At 46.7% G+C, this 13767-nt stretch overlaps 2 protein-coding genes across 2 annotated transcripts in view; one reads left to right on the forward strand and one right to left on the reverse strand.

The window, feature by feature from the left end:
- LOC147115177 (fer-1-like protein 6) overlaps positions 1 to 13767 on the forward strand; it is a 904394-nt gene that overhangs the window by 768400 nt on the left and 122227 nt on the right. The window lies entirely within an intron of this gene.
- LOC147115183 (fer-1-like protein 6) overlaps positions 1 to 13767 on the reverse strand; it is a gene marked incomplete at its 5' end in the record, with an annotated part of 214587 nt that overhangs the window by 179631 nt on the left and 21189 nt on the right. Inside the window, 4 exons of the mRNA XM_085993912.1 lie at positions 2009 to 2099; positions 5583 to 5683; positions 6846 to 6966; positions 9204 to 9381. Coding sequence (XP_085850038.1) covers positions 2009 to 2099; positions 5583 to 5683; positions 6846 to 6966; positions 9204 to 9381 — 491 coding nt within the window. The remainder of the gene's footprint in view (positions 1 to 2008; positions 2100 to 5582; positions 5684 to 6845; positions 6967 to 9203; positions 9382 to 13767) is intronic.

A 13767-nucleotide genomic window follows, 5' to 3' on the forward strand; every position in this document is an offset into this window, starting at 1 on the left:
TAATTTCTCCTTATGTGGCTCGGTATCAAATGTTGTTTTATGACACTCCTGTGAAGCGCCTTGGGATGTTTTACGACATTAAAAGTGCTGTATAAATACAAGTTGTTGTTGTTGTTGTTGTTGAATATGGGGGAAAAATGCTGTTGGACTGACGGTCAAGGTTCATCCAATTGGGTAATGACGAGTCTGTTTACTTTCCAATTGGTTCAGGAAGGTGGCGCGCCACGAGGATGGACATGTAAGGGGACCAATAGCGGCAGTGTGAAGGCGGGATAGTTGGAGGTGGAAGGTCATGTGATGATCCCTCCAGGAATACGTTGAACCAGAGTTGGCAACTCCACATACAAAGGAGCCCGATTGCCATTTTAGGACAGAACTGAGTGGCGCCTGAGCTGTGCACCCTCCGACCAGTGATACAGGCCCCAAAAAGGTCCGTTTTAAATTATTTGTGTGGGGCCAGAGGGAGCAGGAGTGTTCCTACATTGTTTATATTATTAGTCCTGTATATCGTTGGTCTTTGGGTAACTCTGAATTTAAACAGCGATACTAATTTAAGTTAGAATGTCCAACTTGGAAAATGCACTCACATTATTTGAACAGTCTCCACCGCCCCCCCCCCACCGCCCCCAACGACCTTCAAATCATAAAAACAGGTCCCATTGTGCGGTATTAACAAAGGCAGTAATGTACAAATTGCTTCTAAATTCTTAGGCCTAGAAATTCAGTAAGGCGCTGCCAGCTTTGCGGCCAGTTACCGCCCAAAGAGGGCTTCTGCGCCAATAGAGGAGTTTGCGCTGATATTCAGCGCAGCGGTAATGGCGGCGGTAGCCGTTAGCGCTGCGCCGGCACCGATGATGTCATCGGTGTGCGCAGTGCCCCGCTACCGCCCCGCTACCGGCCCAACCCCCATATTGAGTTGCGGCCGCCCCTACCGCAGCGGCCGCAAACAGCGATCAGAAAACGGGGCCGTACTGTAGCCTTAGTGGGGCGCTTTAAGGTGGAGGTGCGGCCGGCCGCTTTTTCGGCGGCCGCCTGCCCGCACCTCCTTCCCCGGCCTCCTCCACCCCCCCCCCCCCCCCGCGGCATTGCCAGCTGCCTTCCGCGAACCCGGCACTTCTCCGTGGTGCCGGGCTCATTTGCTGGCACTATCCAGCAGCGATCTCCCCGTTGCAGGCACCTCCCCCTTAAGAGAAGGAGGAGGCCTGCAGTACCGCAGCCTTCTGCTCCGCAGCGGGTGGCGCAGCGGCGCCTAGAGCGCTGAAATTCAGTTTCAGCGCCCCAAGCGGGGGCGGGCACACCCTGGAATAGCGCCTGGTTCCAACTTGGGGCGCAAAAACTGAATATCTGACGGTCGCAACTGGCTCCGCGCTCAGCGCTAACTTTTGGGCGCACGCCAGCTGGCGGGCCCAAAGTGAATTTCTAGGCCTTAGACCCAGAATTGAAGAAGAAAATTAAGTTACTGATCTGGAGAATTTGAGTTTCTGCTTTGGGCCCTACAAAAATAATCTGGTTACTGCCACCCTGGGCTGTCCACACTCACCTCCCCACCCCCCACTCCCCCCGCCCCCATGATCTCAAACCTCCTCCCCCAGGACTTACCTTGCTGCCGTCCAGGCAGCCTCAGGGTCGCCTGATATTGCACTGGCCCGCTGGTTCTATTTATATGAGGCCCAGGCCTTGAAATGGTTCGGGCCTCTGCACTCCTTATTTATACAATAAGTTACTTTAGAAATAATTGAGGGGAGCAGACTAGAACAATGAGATAGGAACTCATTGTATGTAATTGTCTTTTAGCAGTTGTCCTTTGATAATAATGATTATAAAGAGCTTCATGTCATGATGGCCAAGCACACTGAAAAATTGGCCGGGGTTTTCCTCAGAGCTGCTCCCGCTGTAACTTCGTCGGAAGTGACTAAACGGGTCTCTGCCTGGCTTGCGTTGGCGGAGCGGGAGCAGTTTTGAGGAAATTCCCAGCCTTTACGTCCACTTCATTCTGCCAATATCCTACCAGTTCCAGCCTGCATGTGATGAGGCGTTTCTTATCAAGCGCGGTTTGATCAACTCCTTCCATTTTCTTTTCGGTAAAGGTGGAAAAATGTCTAAGAAACAAATAAACGGTTTGATTATTAATTAGAGGAGTGGGTGGATATTTCACCTCTGTTGGTGTAAGCTCAGAGTTAGGAGTTAAAAGGCAGCAATTCCATCAAGTGGTTCTGATTAACAAACCTGCAATCAAGCAACTATCAAAATCCTTGAATAAATTCTTTTCAATAAATCATTTGTTATTTATTATCCTTTGTTTGCATGCAAATACTTTCAAATGTGAGATCACTACAATTGGCCTCAGCACCCCCAAGCAAGTCAAAAATCAGCCAAGATTCTTGCTCCTGATCACTATCCAGTGACCCTGCTGGAAGGTCCCTGTGCGGTCATGTTGAGTGAAGACATGATAGGACTTGGCTACGATGCCAGCTGCAGTTGCACAGCCCACCAACACACACTGTCTGTGCTTACAGATAACGAATGGACACTTGGGTGAGATAGCAGGATGCTATTGGAGCTCGTGGAATAATATCCCAACAAGCACCGGCAGGGTGGGAGGGAGAAAAGGGAAGAAAGTACAGGAGAAACTCAGGAGTTAACTCTTGGAGTTAAAACCAAGGCCGCTCGTTTCCCAACTCGTGGATATTTTAATGCTGCTGTTTCATGGGCAGGTGTGGCAACCACCTGATTCGAGCGGAAGCCTCTTAAATATATGCAAATCAGAGTCCTGTCACTTCGGTCGGACCCAGATGCTATTTTAACTGTCTATTGTACCCAGATGCCCTGCTTAGTAAAGCCTGGTGAACACCCAGCAGTGACCCTGCCAGGTAAGTGTAAAACTTATCTTCGTGCGGCCCCAAGAACATTTGGTCTGCTGCCGGCCCATGCTCCCGCTCCACCCCCACCCCCAACCCCAACCCCCCACTCCCCCCGTCCACGAAACCCTTCCGAACTCGCTGCCCACGCCTGATCTTTGTAGGCCAAAAGCCGGCGAGCTGCATCTGGATGCCTGTTTCGGGCAGGTAGCTGGCCGGCAGGATGTTAATGAGGCCCAGCCATTAAAGGGGACCAGGCCTCTCGCTGCTATTCCTGGGCGGGCAGCCTGTAGTTCCAGTCATGTGATTTGATCGCAGAAATCTCCCTTGTTCTTGTTTGAAAAATATTACTAAAAACAGAATAAACCTGTTCCTATGAACATCACCTATATCCAATATACAGATTAGCATATGCTGTCTGCATAACAACATTGACTACATTTCAAAAGTCACTTATCGACTGTGAAGCACTCTGGGTTGTCCTGAGGAAGTGGAAACAGGCTATGTTAGTGGTTTACTATGTCATCTGACTTGTTACTGCCTAGTAACACATTCCAACCTATGCATTCTGAGAATGGGACAATCCAGTTCACCAGTGCCACAACGGAGCAGTATTTCCACACCAGTGATATTTGCATTTGCATTGCACTCGCATAACCTCCCCACATATTCAAATTGAAGTACTGTATTTGATAAAGTTATTACCTACAGCCGCTAATCTTTCCTTACCTGGAATAACTTTACATTCAAGTCAAAGTCCACGATAAAGTAATGTGACATCCTGCATAGAGAGTTAAACAATGCAATCCTTTCATTGCCCAATTAACTCTCTGTTTACATTTCCTGATTCATTTACGGTCTTTGTACTTATATTTTAAATAAAATACAGTCAAATCAATTTATATTCAAATCCAATGCACTTAAATTCTAGATAAAAGTAACTCATTACCTAGTCCCAATTTGTTCCTCAGTAAAGGCTGTCATAGCCATTCCTAATGGAGTTGAGGTTGTTAACATGAACTTCATTTGTCCACTATTTTGGTGAAGACATTAACCAGTTTATTGGAAATGAGTTAACGCCTACATTATTGCAGTGGATTCAGGTACACGAATAGACATGATCTCACCTCTAATCTTTGCAAATAGTTTTTTTTAGTTTATCCCGATGCAATGCACAATACAACCAATTCTTAGAGTGTTTTATATCCCAGAAGGAGGCCATTTGGCCCTTTACACATATACTGAAATTGCTACAGACTTAATTCCATTACTCTGTCCTTTTTCCATACTCTAAGTTTTTACTTTTCAAATAGTTATCCACTACCTTTTAAAAGCTATTATAGCTTCTGTTTTCAGCACTGTTTCTGTTAGGGAAAGCCATGCCCTAACCCTCAACGTTAAAAAAATACTCCTAACCTCTTCCTTCATTCTTTCGGTGATTATCTTAAATTTATAACCTCAAGTGGAAATAGTTCTCCCTATTTAGCGAACCAAAATCCCTTGTTATTTTGAACATCTCTATTAGATAGCCTCTTAACCTTTTCTGTTTGACTGAAAAGTGTCTCTAGCCTCTCCTCATAATTAAATCTCATCCATGTTATCGCCTTAGTAAGTCTGTGTTCTCATCATAACCTTGATCTCCTTCCTAAATTAGACTGCTTAAAACAGGACACATTGGCCTGGAAATTGCGGTCGGAGGCTTGCCGCCCACATATGTCTCCGAACCGCAAGAAAAGTTTGTACTTACCTGGTGTCTCCGGAGCTATGGCATCTTGCGGTCCTGGGCCTGTAGGCCTACGCCTGCGTAAAGGCCCATGCATCCCAGACACGCACATGGTTCACGAGCATCCCTGGGATCATGTGGGCCAGGCCAACCAATGGCGTAAGGGTTTGGTGGGTAGTTGCTGGACAGTAGTTGGGCAAATAGCCCAACCCTGCGCCAGCGAAAGTGAATTTGTAACGGATGGGTAGACCCATCAAGGAGAAACTTGACAGATCACAAGTTCCGGGATTTCGTGCATGCGCATCGCATGCGGAAACACAGAACTTGTGGGACACTTACAACGGCATACACTATGCGTACGCAGTCATAGGCCCCGTAAAATACGGGCCAATATTCTGGCTGCTACCTGAGCAATAATTTGTATACGATAGCAAAATACTGCGGATGCTGGAAATCCGAAATAACAACAGAAAACGCTGGAGAAACTCAGCAGGCCAGGCAACATCCGTGGAGAGAGAAATAGAGTCAACGGTTCAGGTCGAAACCCTTCATCAGAACTTGTATATGTTTGGCTTACCTCTTTGTTCCTATTTATAAAACCTTAGATTCCATACAGTTTTTTATAATATAGTTTTATTAACATGCTGTCTTCCGTTTAAAGATTTCTGCATCTCTACCTTGAAGTGTTTCTATTCTTCTGCTCCTTTTAGTCTTCTCCTTATTCTTCTTCCCAAAACATATTACCTCACATTCCTTCACATTAAATTTCAGCCAAAATCTATTTGCCCAAGTGGAGCATAAACTGGTTGGGCCGAATGGCCTGTTTCTGTGCCGTATATCCTATGTATGTAATCCTATGTATTCATAAAATGTTCTTAAGCAGCTAAACAGATTGCAATGCAAATCTGGAAGTCAAAAGGCGTTCAGGGTGTTTTATTAGTTTTATTGCTATATTCGCTTTGGGATGGTTAATATATCAGTCAGCCATTTCAGTATTTTACCTGCATCGGGTTGTAAATTCCTTCAGGACCTCGTGCATCTTCTTATCCATTCTCGAGTCAGAAATTTTCATGCATTCTTTGATTTCTTCCAACCCTTCTTCCTAAATGTGAAGTTGAGGCAATGAACAAAGCTGTCAAGGCTCCGACATCCTTTCTGTGCTGTTAGGCCCATTATGCTATGACCAGTTGGAATCCGAGTCACTCATTATCACCTATACTGAAACTTCAATAAATGGTACACATATTGCGTCCATTTTCACACTTCAGACCATTCTGCACAACGCACACAACGTTAAAAGTTATGATGGATACATGTGTCATGTGCATATCATATGGGATCTGTACAGAATAAAATGCACCATTTATTATGGCTGGCCTACCACCTGAAATGATCGGCAAATGAAATCCAGCTCCTCCAGCACCAACGCAGCTTTTCCTGATCTCAGATACCGGCTTCTGTTTTACAGTAGCTATACAACTTGTCCAAAAGTGGAAATGGTGGCAGCCTTAATGATGGAGGAACTGTGGGAGTTTCACTTGAGGTCAGCAAAAATAGAGCAACCAAGGCCCCGATATTTACGGGAAGGTGGGGAGGGAGTGGGAGGGCCGCAGTGGCCGCGAAACCCAGAAATGTGCGGAATGTGGCGGTCCTTTTCAATTTAACAGCAGGATCTCATTTGAATTTTTTTCTCCGTTTCCCAGCCAGCAGCCGGCCAGATTGAGAGGCTGTTGGGAGGGAAGGCCTGTGCTGAAAGGCCGCAGCTGGGAAGTGGAGAAGAGGGAGGAAGGGAGAGATCGCGGTGTGGGGGGATGGGGTGGGGGGGGAGAGAGGGTGTTGCAGAGATCGCGGGTCAGGGGGAGATCGTGGATCGGGCACTCCTGCTCTTCCTGGCCCAGAAAATAGTGCTAGAAAGGCACTTACCTTATGGATACAGCCCATCTCACCTTTTACCAGCCCCCTTAAAAGCTGTTGCCAAGCGACCAGCCACCTGAGCGCATATTAGTCGCCCGCACACCACCCCACCTCCTTTTAACCCAGAAGTGAGCGGGTTTGAGCCAGGTTTTAAATTTTTTAAATTTTAACTTCTCACCCGACCCAAATCCACCCGTTCTTGGAAGTTAAAATTACTCCGATGGGTGGAGGTGGTCACTGATATATAGAAGGGAGAGAGGACAGATCTTTCAGGGACCCTTGAACTAATGAGAGTGAGCCAACAACTCCAGCGCAGGTAGAGCAATTTAATTAAGTAATAAAAAACTAACAAGCCTGTCAGCAATTTTGTCCAGGAAGTTAGAACTGTGCAACCGAAAGATTTGGTCCTCCCAGTGACTCTTGACATAGACACATGGCTTCTTGTTATTAAATGGCAAATAGTAGTAACTTCTGCAAGCAAAAGAAAGGAACTCAATCACAATCAGTTGATACATTTGTTACTAATGTAATGATATCTGAGCCAAAGGTTTTGGGGAGAATTAGGGCCTGAAGGGTCAAAGGTAAGTTATATATGGTGTCTTTGTATAGATTAGAACAACTAGAACAACATGCATTTATATACTGTAACGCCTTTAATTGGAGATCTCTGTGCTCCTCCAATTCTGGCTCCTTGTGCATCCCCGATTTCCTTTGCTTCACCATTGGTGGCCGTGCCTTCAGCTGCCTAGGCCCGAAGCTCTGGAATTCCCTCCTTAAACCTCTCCGCCTCTCTCTCCTCCTTTAAGACACTCCTCAAAACCCACCTCTTTGACCAAGCTTTTGGTCACCTGTCCTAATATCTCCTTATGTGGCTCGGGGTCAAATTTTGTTTGATAACGCTCCTGTGATGCGCCTTATATAAGTGTACTATATAAATGCAAGTTGTTGTTGTTACTGTACAAAAATGTCTGAATGCACAACACAGTGGTAGAATCAGACAACATAGACGCATGTCAAGGAAGGAGATATTAGGAGGTCCAAAAGGTGGGTTTTAAGAAAGATCTTAAAGGAAAAGAGGGAGGTGTAAGAAGGGAATTCCAGGACATGGTGGTTAAATGAGTGAAGGCACGGTTACCAATGGTGGGGTAAAAGGAGGGATGCACGAGAGGCCAGCAGCTGAGGAATGGAGTGTTCATGGAGTGGGGTTCATAGGGCTGGAGTCGGTAAGAGAGACAGGGAGGGGCAACCGCATGAAAGGATTTAAACACAGGAATGAGAATATTTAATTGTAGGCGCTGGGTGACCAGGAGCCAATGTAGGTCAGCAAGGACAGGGGTGATGGGTGAGCAGGACTTGGTGTGGGATAGGATACAGGCAGCAGAGTTTTGGATCAGCTGAAGTTGGAGCGTGGAGGATGGGGTGTCGGCCAAGAGAGCCTTTGTACCTCCGGATCTATTGTGTAAAAGCGATGATACTAAGTAACTTGCGCCTGCCACAGTAAGGAAATATCGGTGACAAGATGTTGGGTGATGTGCCTCATTGTCACTATGATCTCTTGAAATTGTTTTGATTGCTTTTGGAGGTCGGAGAAGAGTGTCCCAGAATTATTTTTCCCTGAATTGGCCTAGGGTTTATCTCTGTGGTTTTTTGCCTCTCCCAGGAACTTACGAGGCTTGTGATGGGTGGGGTCGTTGGGGTTTGTGATACTTAGTTACAACATGACTGTATGGGACAGGTTCAACAGACCAGCTGGTCTTTCCCTGTCCATCATTTTCATATGTCCGTATGAAAGATATAGGTGGGTTAATGTTGGAACTCTGGAACACACTCCACCAACTTCAGATACAGTAGAAATAGTGAAACCCATCTTCACCCTTGGATAAGGTCGGGTGGCGCCTGTGCACTCCCACTCAGTCTCTTATGGCTACTGCCAATAAAACACAATCACCCTGAAGCAGGTAATGCTACCACACTTGTACATTCAATGCCAACATTGACCGGCATCTTCCACTTCTGCATTCCCATGCCTATGATTTTCCATTTATTAATTTTAATGGGTGCAAAATTGTGGTCTGGGTGGGGGGTGTGGGGGCAGTTGCAGCAGCTCAGACCATTGGCCACTGGTGCCTTTAGGGCTCCCGTTGTAACCAGCACAACATTATGGTATGTGCTGATCACAGATATTTGCATAGGTGTTGCAGTAAAGACAGACTCGGGAAGGAATTTCCTGTCCCAGGCCATTAACATGGCCCAGGAACACCATTGGGGCAAGCCTGCCCACTGGCAATGCCTAGTGCTGGCAAAAGAAATTTGAGTACAATGCCAGCATAATGGGAGTGTGCATGTGCGGAACTAAGCTTTCAGTTTTGAAGCCAGTCTACACGGAGACTAGTTTGGCATTGCTCTACCAAGACTTTGGTTTAATTGGTTAGTCCTTTCAGCTTAGTGGAACCAGTTTCACGTAGTATTTACCACATGGATTTAGTTATGTATGGAAGTGCCAAGTGCTAAAGTTACATCTTCAGGCAGCTGCTTCTGACTTGCAAACCTGAGGGTGCAGCTTACACAGTGGTGCAATCAATGCTTTGCCAACCGGCCATTCACCACAAAAATCAGCAGCTGCAACCTTTGCATCAGAGTGAACAATATCCCAGATTTTACAGGATTCTTTTTACTTTGTTGAAATAGAATAGAATATTTTTCTCTACCTATTGCCTTCAGTTAGCAGTGGCTTCTCAGGTGTGGTAGTCGGCTTGTCAGACTCGGGTGTTTGATCTAATCCACTGCCACGCAACAGAGACGCAGTTTCTCCCTCATTCATTTCTGGTGGCCGCCATTTGATTGGAGTAGGTGGAGCAACTTCATCTATAACATTTCCATAATTCCCTATGAAAATGAAATGCAACACATAACTTCCCCTTCTCATTCTGACCTTTTGGTCCAATAATTGCTCAGTTATTTATTATGCGACCTAAATTTATCTCTGCTTGTTTCCTGTGTTTGACCCTGCAAAGTTCATTCTTAAATGTCCTTGCTCCTGATGCATACACACACTTCCTCACAGCACCTCATTCTACTAGTAAGAAGTAAGACGATTAAAGGAGCCTTTACACTTCAAGTTTGTAAATTTATTAATGGCCCGGATTTTGCGGTCAGCGGTGAACGAACGCTGCTCGCCCTTCATTACACTTACACTTGCCCATAGACTTTCTGTGGGCTTTTGCACTGGAACTTACGGTTCTTAAAAATCCCTAACAGGGGACGTGGGACCTGCGTGAACATAAGTACAGCAACTTCACGTCGTTGCATTTGTTTCAATGCCGCGTCTCTCAGCGAGATACTGTTCCAGGGAAGCCTCTGGAAGAGCAGGGTGTTGCGTCCGTGTTTAATAAGACACAGACTGCGGAGAAGGGTACAACAGGTGTTTACTCAACGTGGCTCACACTGCAACTGATCTGTACAGATTACTACTCAGTGCTAATACAGGTGTGGTCACTGCCGGTACTGCAGTATACATGAGCTGTAAAACATAGTTCCCCCCTTAAAAGGTATATACATTACAATTCCTCCCCTTTTAGATTAACAGTACCATAACACTCATTTAACAATTAAATATCAAACTAATTACAATTAACACTTTTAACATGCAACATTAGCTGAAAATAGTCTATTTATATATTCAGTCTTTGGGGAGGCTTCCTGATCCTTTCTGGATAGCGCCTTTCCCGAGTGTCTTGCTCTTGGTGCGGAGGCGATTCTGGCCCCCTGTCGTCGGTTGGTTCATCAGCTTCCGATGCTACTGTTTCTGGGGTAGATGCGACCTGTACGTCGGGTTCATCACCAGGTACGTATGGGCGAGGCATGGGGTTGACTTGTTCCTGTGACTCTAGGATCTGGTCAGCATGGCGTCTCACGATGCTCTCCCCAACGTCCACTGTGTACATTAGTGGGCCCTGCTGTGTGCATATCGTTCCTGGCTGCCGTTTTTCTGTTCGGTAGTCGCGGGCCAAGACTGGCTGCCCTACATTGAAGCTCCTTGTTGGCTTCTCATGGATGTGCTGGAATTGCTTACTCTCAACATCTCTTCGTACGTTAGGTCTGAGCAAATCCAGGCGAGATCTTAACCTTCGGTTAAAGAACATCATGGCTGGGGCCTGGTTGGTGACTGCATGTGTCGCATTCCGGTACGAGAACAGGAAATTGTCCACCTTGTGCTGCAGCGGAATGTTGTCATTGTACATAGCCTTTATTGCCTTCTTAAAGGTTTGTTCGAATCTCTCAGCCAATCCATTTGTGGCTGGATGATACGGGGCGGATGTGTAATGCCTTACCCCATTCTTTTTCACGAACCTCCGGAACTCTTCGGACACAAACTGTGGTCCGTTGTCGGAGCAAATCTGTTCTGGCAAGCCATTCCTGGCAAAAGTGGTCCGTAGGACTGCAATAGTTTTCTCCGTGGTGGTGGAGGACATTTTGATGACCTCAGGCCATTTCGAGTGCGCATCCACGGCTATTAAAAACATTGAGTCCATCAATGGACCAGCAAAATCAATATGCACCCGTTGCCATGGAGATGAGGGCCACTCCCATGAGTGTAGAGGGGCCTGTGGTGGTGCATTTTGGACTTTCTGGCATCCTGAGCAGCTCTTGGTCAGGTCCTCGATTTGTTTATCGATTCCCGGCCACCACACATAAGCCCTGGCTAGGCTTTTCATTTTTACCCCTCCCAGATGACCCTCATGAAGCTCATTGAGCACTCTATCCCTTAACTTGGGTGGAATTACCACTCGGGATCCACACATCAAGGTCCCCCGGCACACTGACAGCTGTTCTCTTCTTGTCGAGAATGCTGGCAACAGTGAGTCGCCATGTGCTGGCCATCCCTTCACCGTCAAATCATATACCCGAGACAGTGTCGGGTCATTTCGGGTTTCCTTTTCGATACAAGCGTTAGTTACCGGTAGGTATTCAACTATAGTCGAATGGAATATTTTGACAGGATCCACTGCTGGTGCTTCCTCCGCAGTAGGCAGTGGCAGGCATGATAGCCCATCAGCATTTCCATGCTGTTTCGTGCCCTTATATTCAATCTCATAGTGGTGCACCCCTAGAAAAAGTGACCATCTTTGTAGTCGTTGCGCAGTCATCACCGGAACGCCCTTCTTCGGATTAAAAATGGAGACAAGAGGCTGGTGATCAGTCAGCAAGGTGAATTTCTGCCCGTGCAGATAGTGATTGAACTTTTTCACTCCCCACACTAGGCTGAGGGCCTCCCTGTCAATCTGGGCGTAGTTACGCTCGGCTGAGGTTAGTGATCGTGACGCAAAAGCTATTGGCCTCTCTGAGCCGTCCGAGAATTTGTGCGACAGCGCCGCTCCAATGCCGTCGGGTGACGCATCACATGCCAACTGAATTGGTAATGCCGGGTTGTAATGGGCCAATACCTCTTTCGATGTGATTAGTGTTTTGCTCTTCTGGTCTTCTGGAAAGCTCGTCTACATTCGTCACTCCACTTCCATGGCACCCGTTTGCAGTAGGGTGTTCAGTGGGTGTAGTATTGTAGACAAATTTGGCAAGAACTTATGGTAGTAGTTTACCAGCCCGAGGAACGACCTCAGTTGTGACACATTTTCCGGTGCTGGAGCCTTGACTACTGCCTCAATCTTCTCTGGGGACTTATGTAACCCCTCTTTATCGATAGCGTGGCCACAATACGAGATCTGTTTTCTAAAAAACTCGCATTTGGGGCGGTTAGCTCGGAGCCCATATTCCTGCAATCTAGTGAGCACCTGCTCCAGGTTGGCAAGGTGATCACTGTCATTTTCGCCCGTGACCAGGATGTCGTCCAAATAACACTGGGTCCCTGGGATCCCTTGCAGGACTTGTTCCATTGCCCTCTGCCAAATAGCCAGAGCTGATGCTACCCCGAATACCAGCCGGTTGTATTGGTAGAGACCTTTATGGGTGTTGATTGTGAGGTATTTTTTTGATGCTTCTTCTACCTCCATTTGCAGATACGCCTGGGCCAGATCAATCTTAGTGAAGCGTTTCCCTCCAGATAGCGAGGCGAAAATATCTTCAATCCGCGGAAGTGGATATTGTACGGTGTGAAGGACCGGGTTCACTGTTACCTTAAAGTCCCCACAGATGCGAACCTTCCTTGGTTCCCCAGGCGTGCTGCTCAATGACTTTTTCATCACAGGGACGATGGGTGTAGCCCACTCGCTCCAGTCTACCTTGGACAGTACACCTGAACGTTCCAGACTCTCCAGCTCTGCTTCGACGGCTGGGCGGATCTCATAAGGTACCGGTCTGGCCTTAAAAAATTTTGGACTTGCATTTTCTTCAATTTTAATTGTCGCCGTCATGCCTTTTAGTGTTCCGAGTCCTTGCTGGAACACTTCTTTCGCGTCAGTTAGGATCTTTGACAGTCGCCCAGGTGTGACGTCGTCATCCTTTTTGTCAGCCACAGTCAGTGCCTGTATGGAATGCCAATCCAGTTGTATTTTCTGGATCCATTCACGTCCCAGTAATGGTGGTCCTCCATCTTGCAATACATACAGGTCTAGTTTTGGTGTTTCCTTACCGTTATATATAACGGTCACCCTTATTTTTCCTTTGGGGTAGACTTTTTGCCCCGTGTACGTCTTCAAAATAATTTTTGTGTCTCTCAAGGGTATGTGTGAGAATAGCCGCTCGTAGTCCCATTGGTTTATGACTGTTAGGGCTGATCCTTTGTCCAATTCCGTCTTTACCTGGACTCCTGCTAACTTGAGAGTGACCCAAATGGTTCGGTGATCCTCCGTTGTGATCACATTATGTAGTTTCAGACAACTCAGTTCCCTGCTTTCGGAGTCGTTATCACTCTTTTGTTCATCTGAACTATTCTCCGTCATCTTATGTACCTTCTTGTACTTTCCTTTGGTAGGTTTCTTATTGCTGGTTTTCTTTCCCGACCTGCAGACTCGTGCTATGTGTCCTACTTTTCCACACTGCCTGCACACTTTGTCTTTGAACCAGCAATCATCCTGGTCGTGTGTTGTTCTGCCGCAGCGATAGCACTTCTCTGTTCCATATGACATTTCGTTTGTGCCATATTCTTGCGGTCTCTGTTGTATCTCTGCAGCGCCCCGTGCTGCTGCTTCATATGATACCGCAATGCTGAAAGCCTTTTCCAGCGTAAGGTCCTTTTCAGATAAACGCCATTTCTGGGTTCCTTCACTTTGAAGCCCACACACAAACTTGTCCCTTAAGGTATCTGCCAGTCCCGCT

The sequence above is a fragment of the Somniosus microcephalus genome, chromosome 7 (assembly GCF_052327205.1).
Source record: "Somniosus microcephalus isolate GS21.2 chromosome 7, FLI_Smic_1.0, whole genome shotgun sequence".
NCBI lineage: Eukaryota > Metazoa > Chordata > Chondrichthyes > Squaliformes > Somniosidae > Somniosus > Somniosus microcephalus.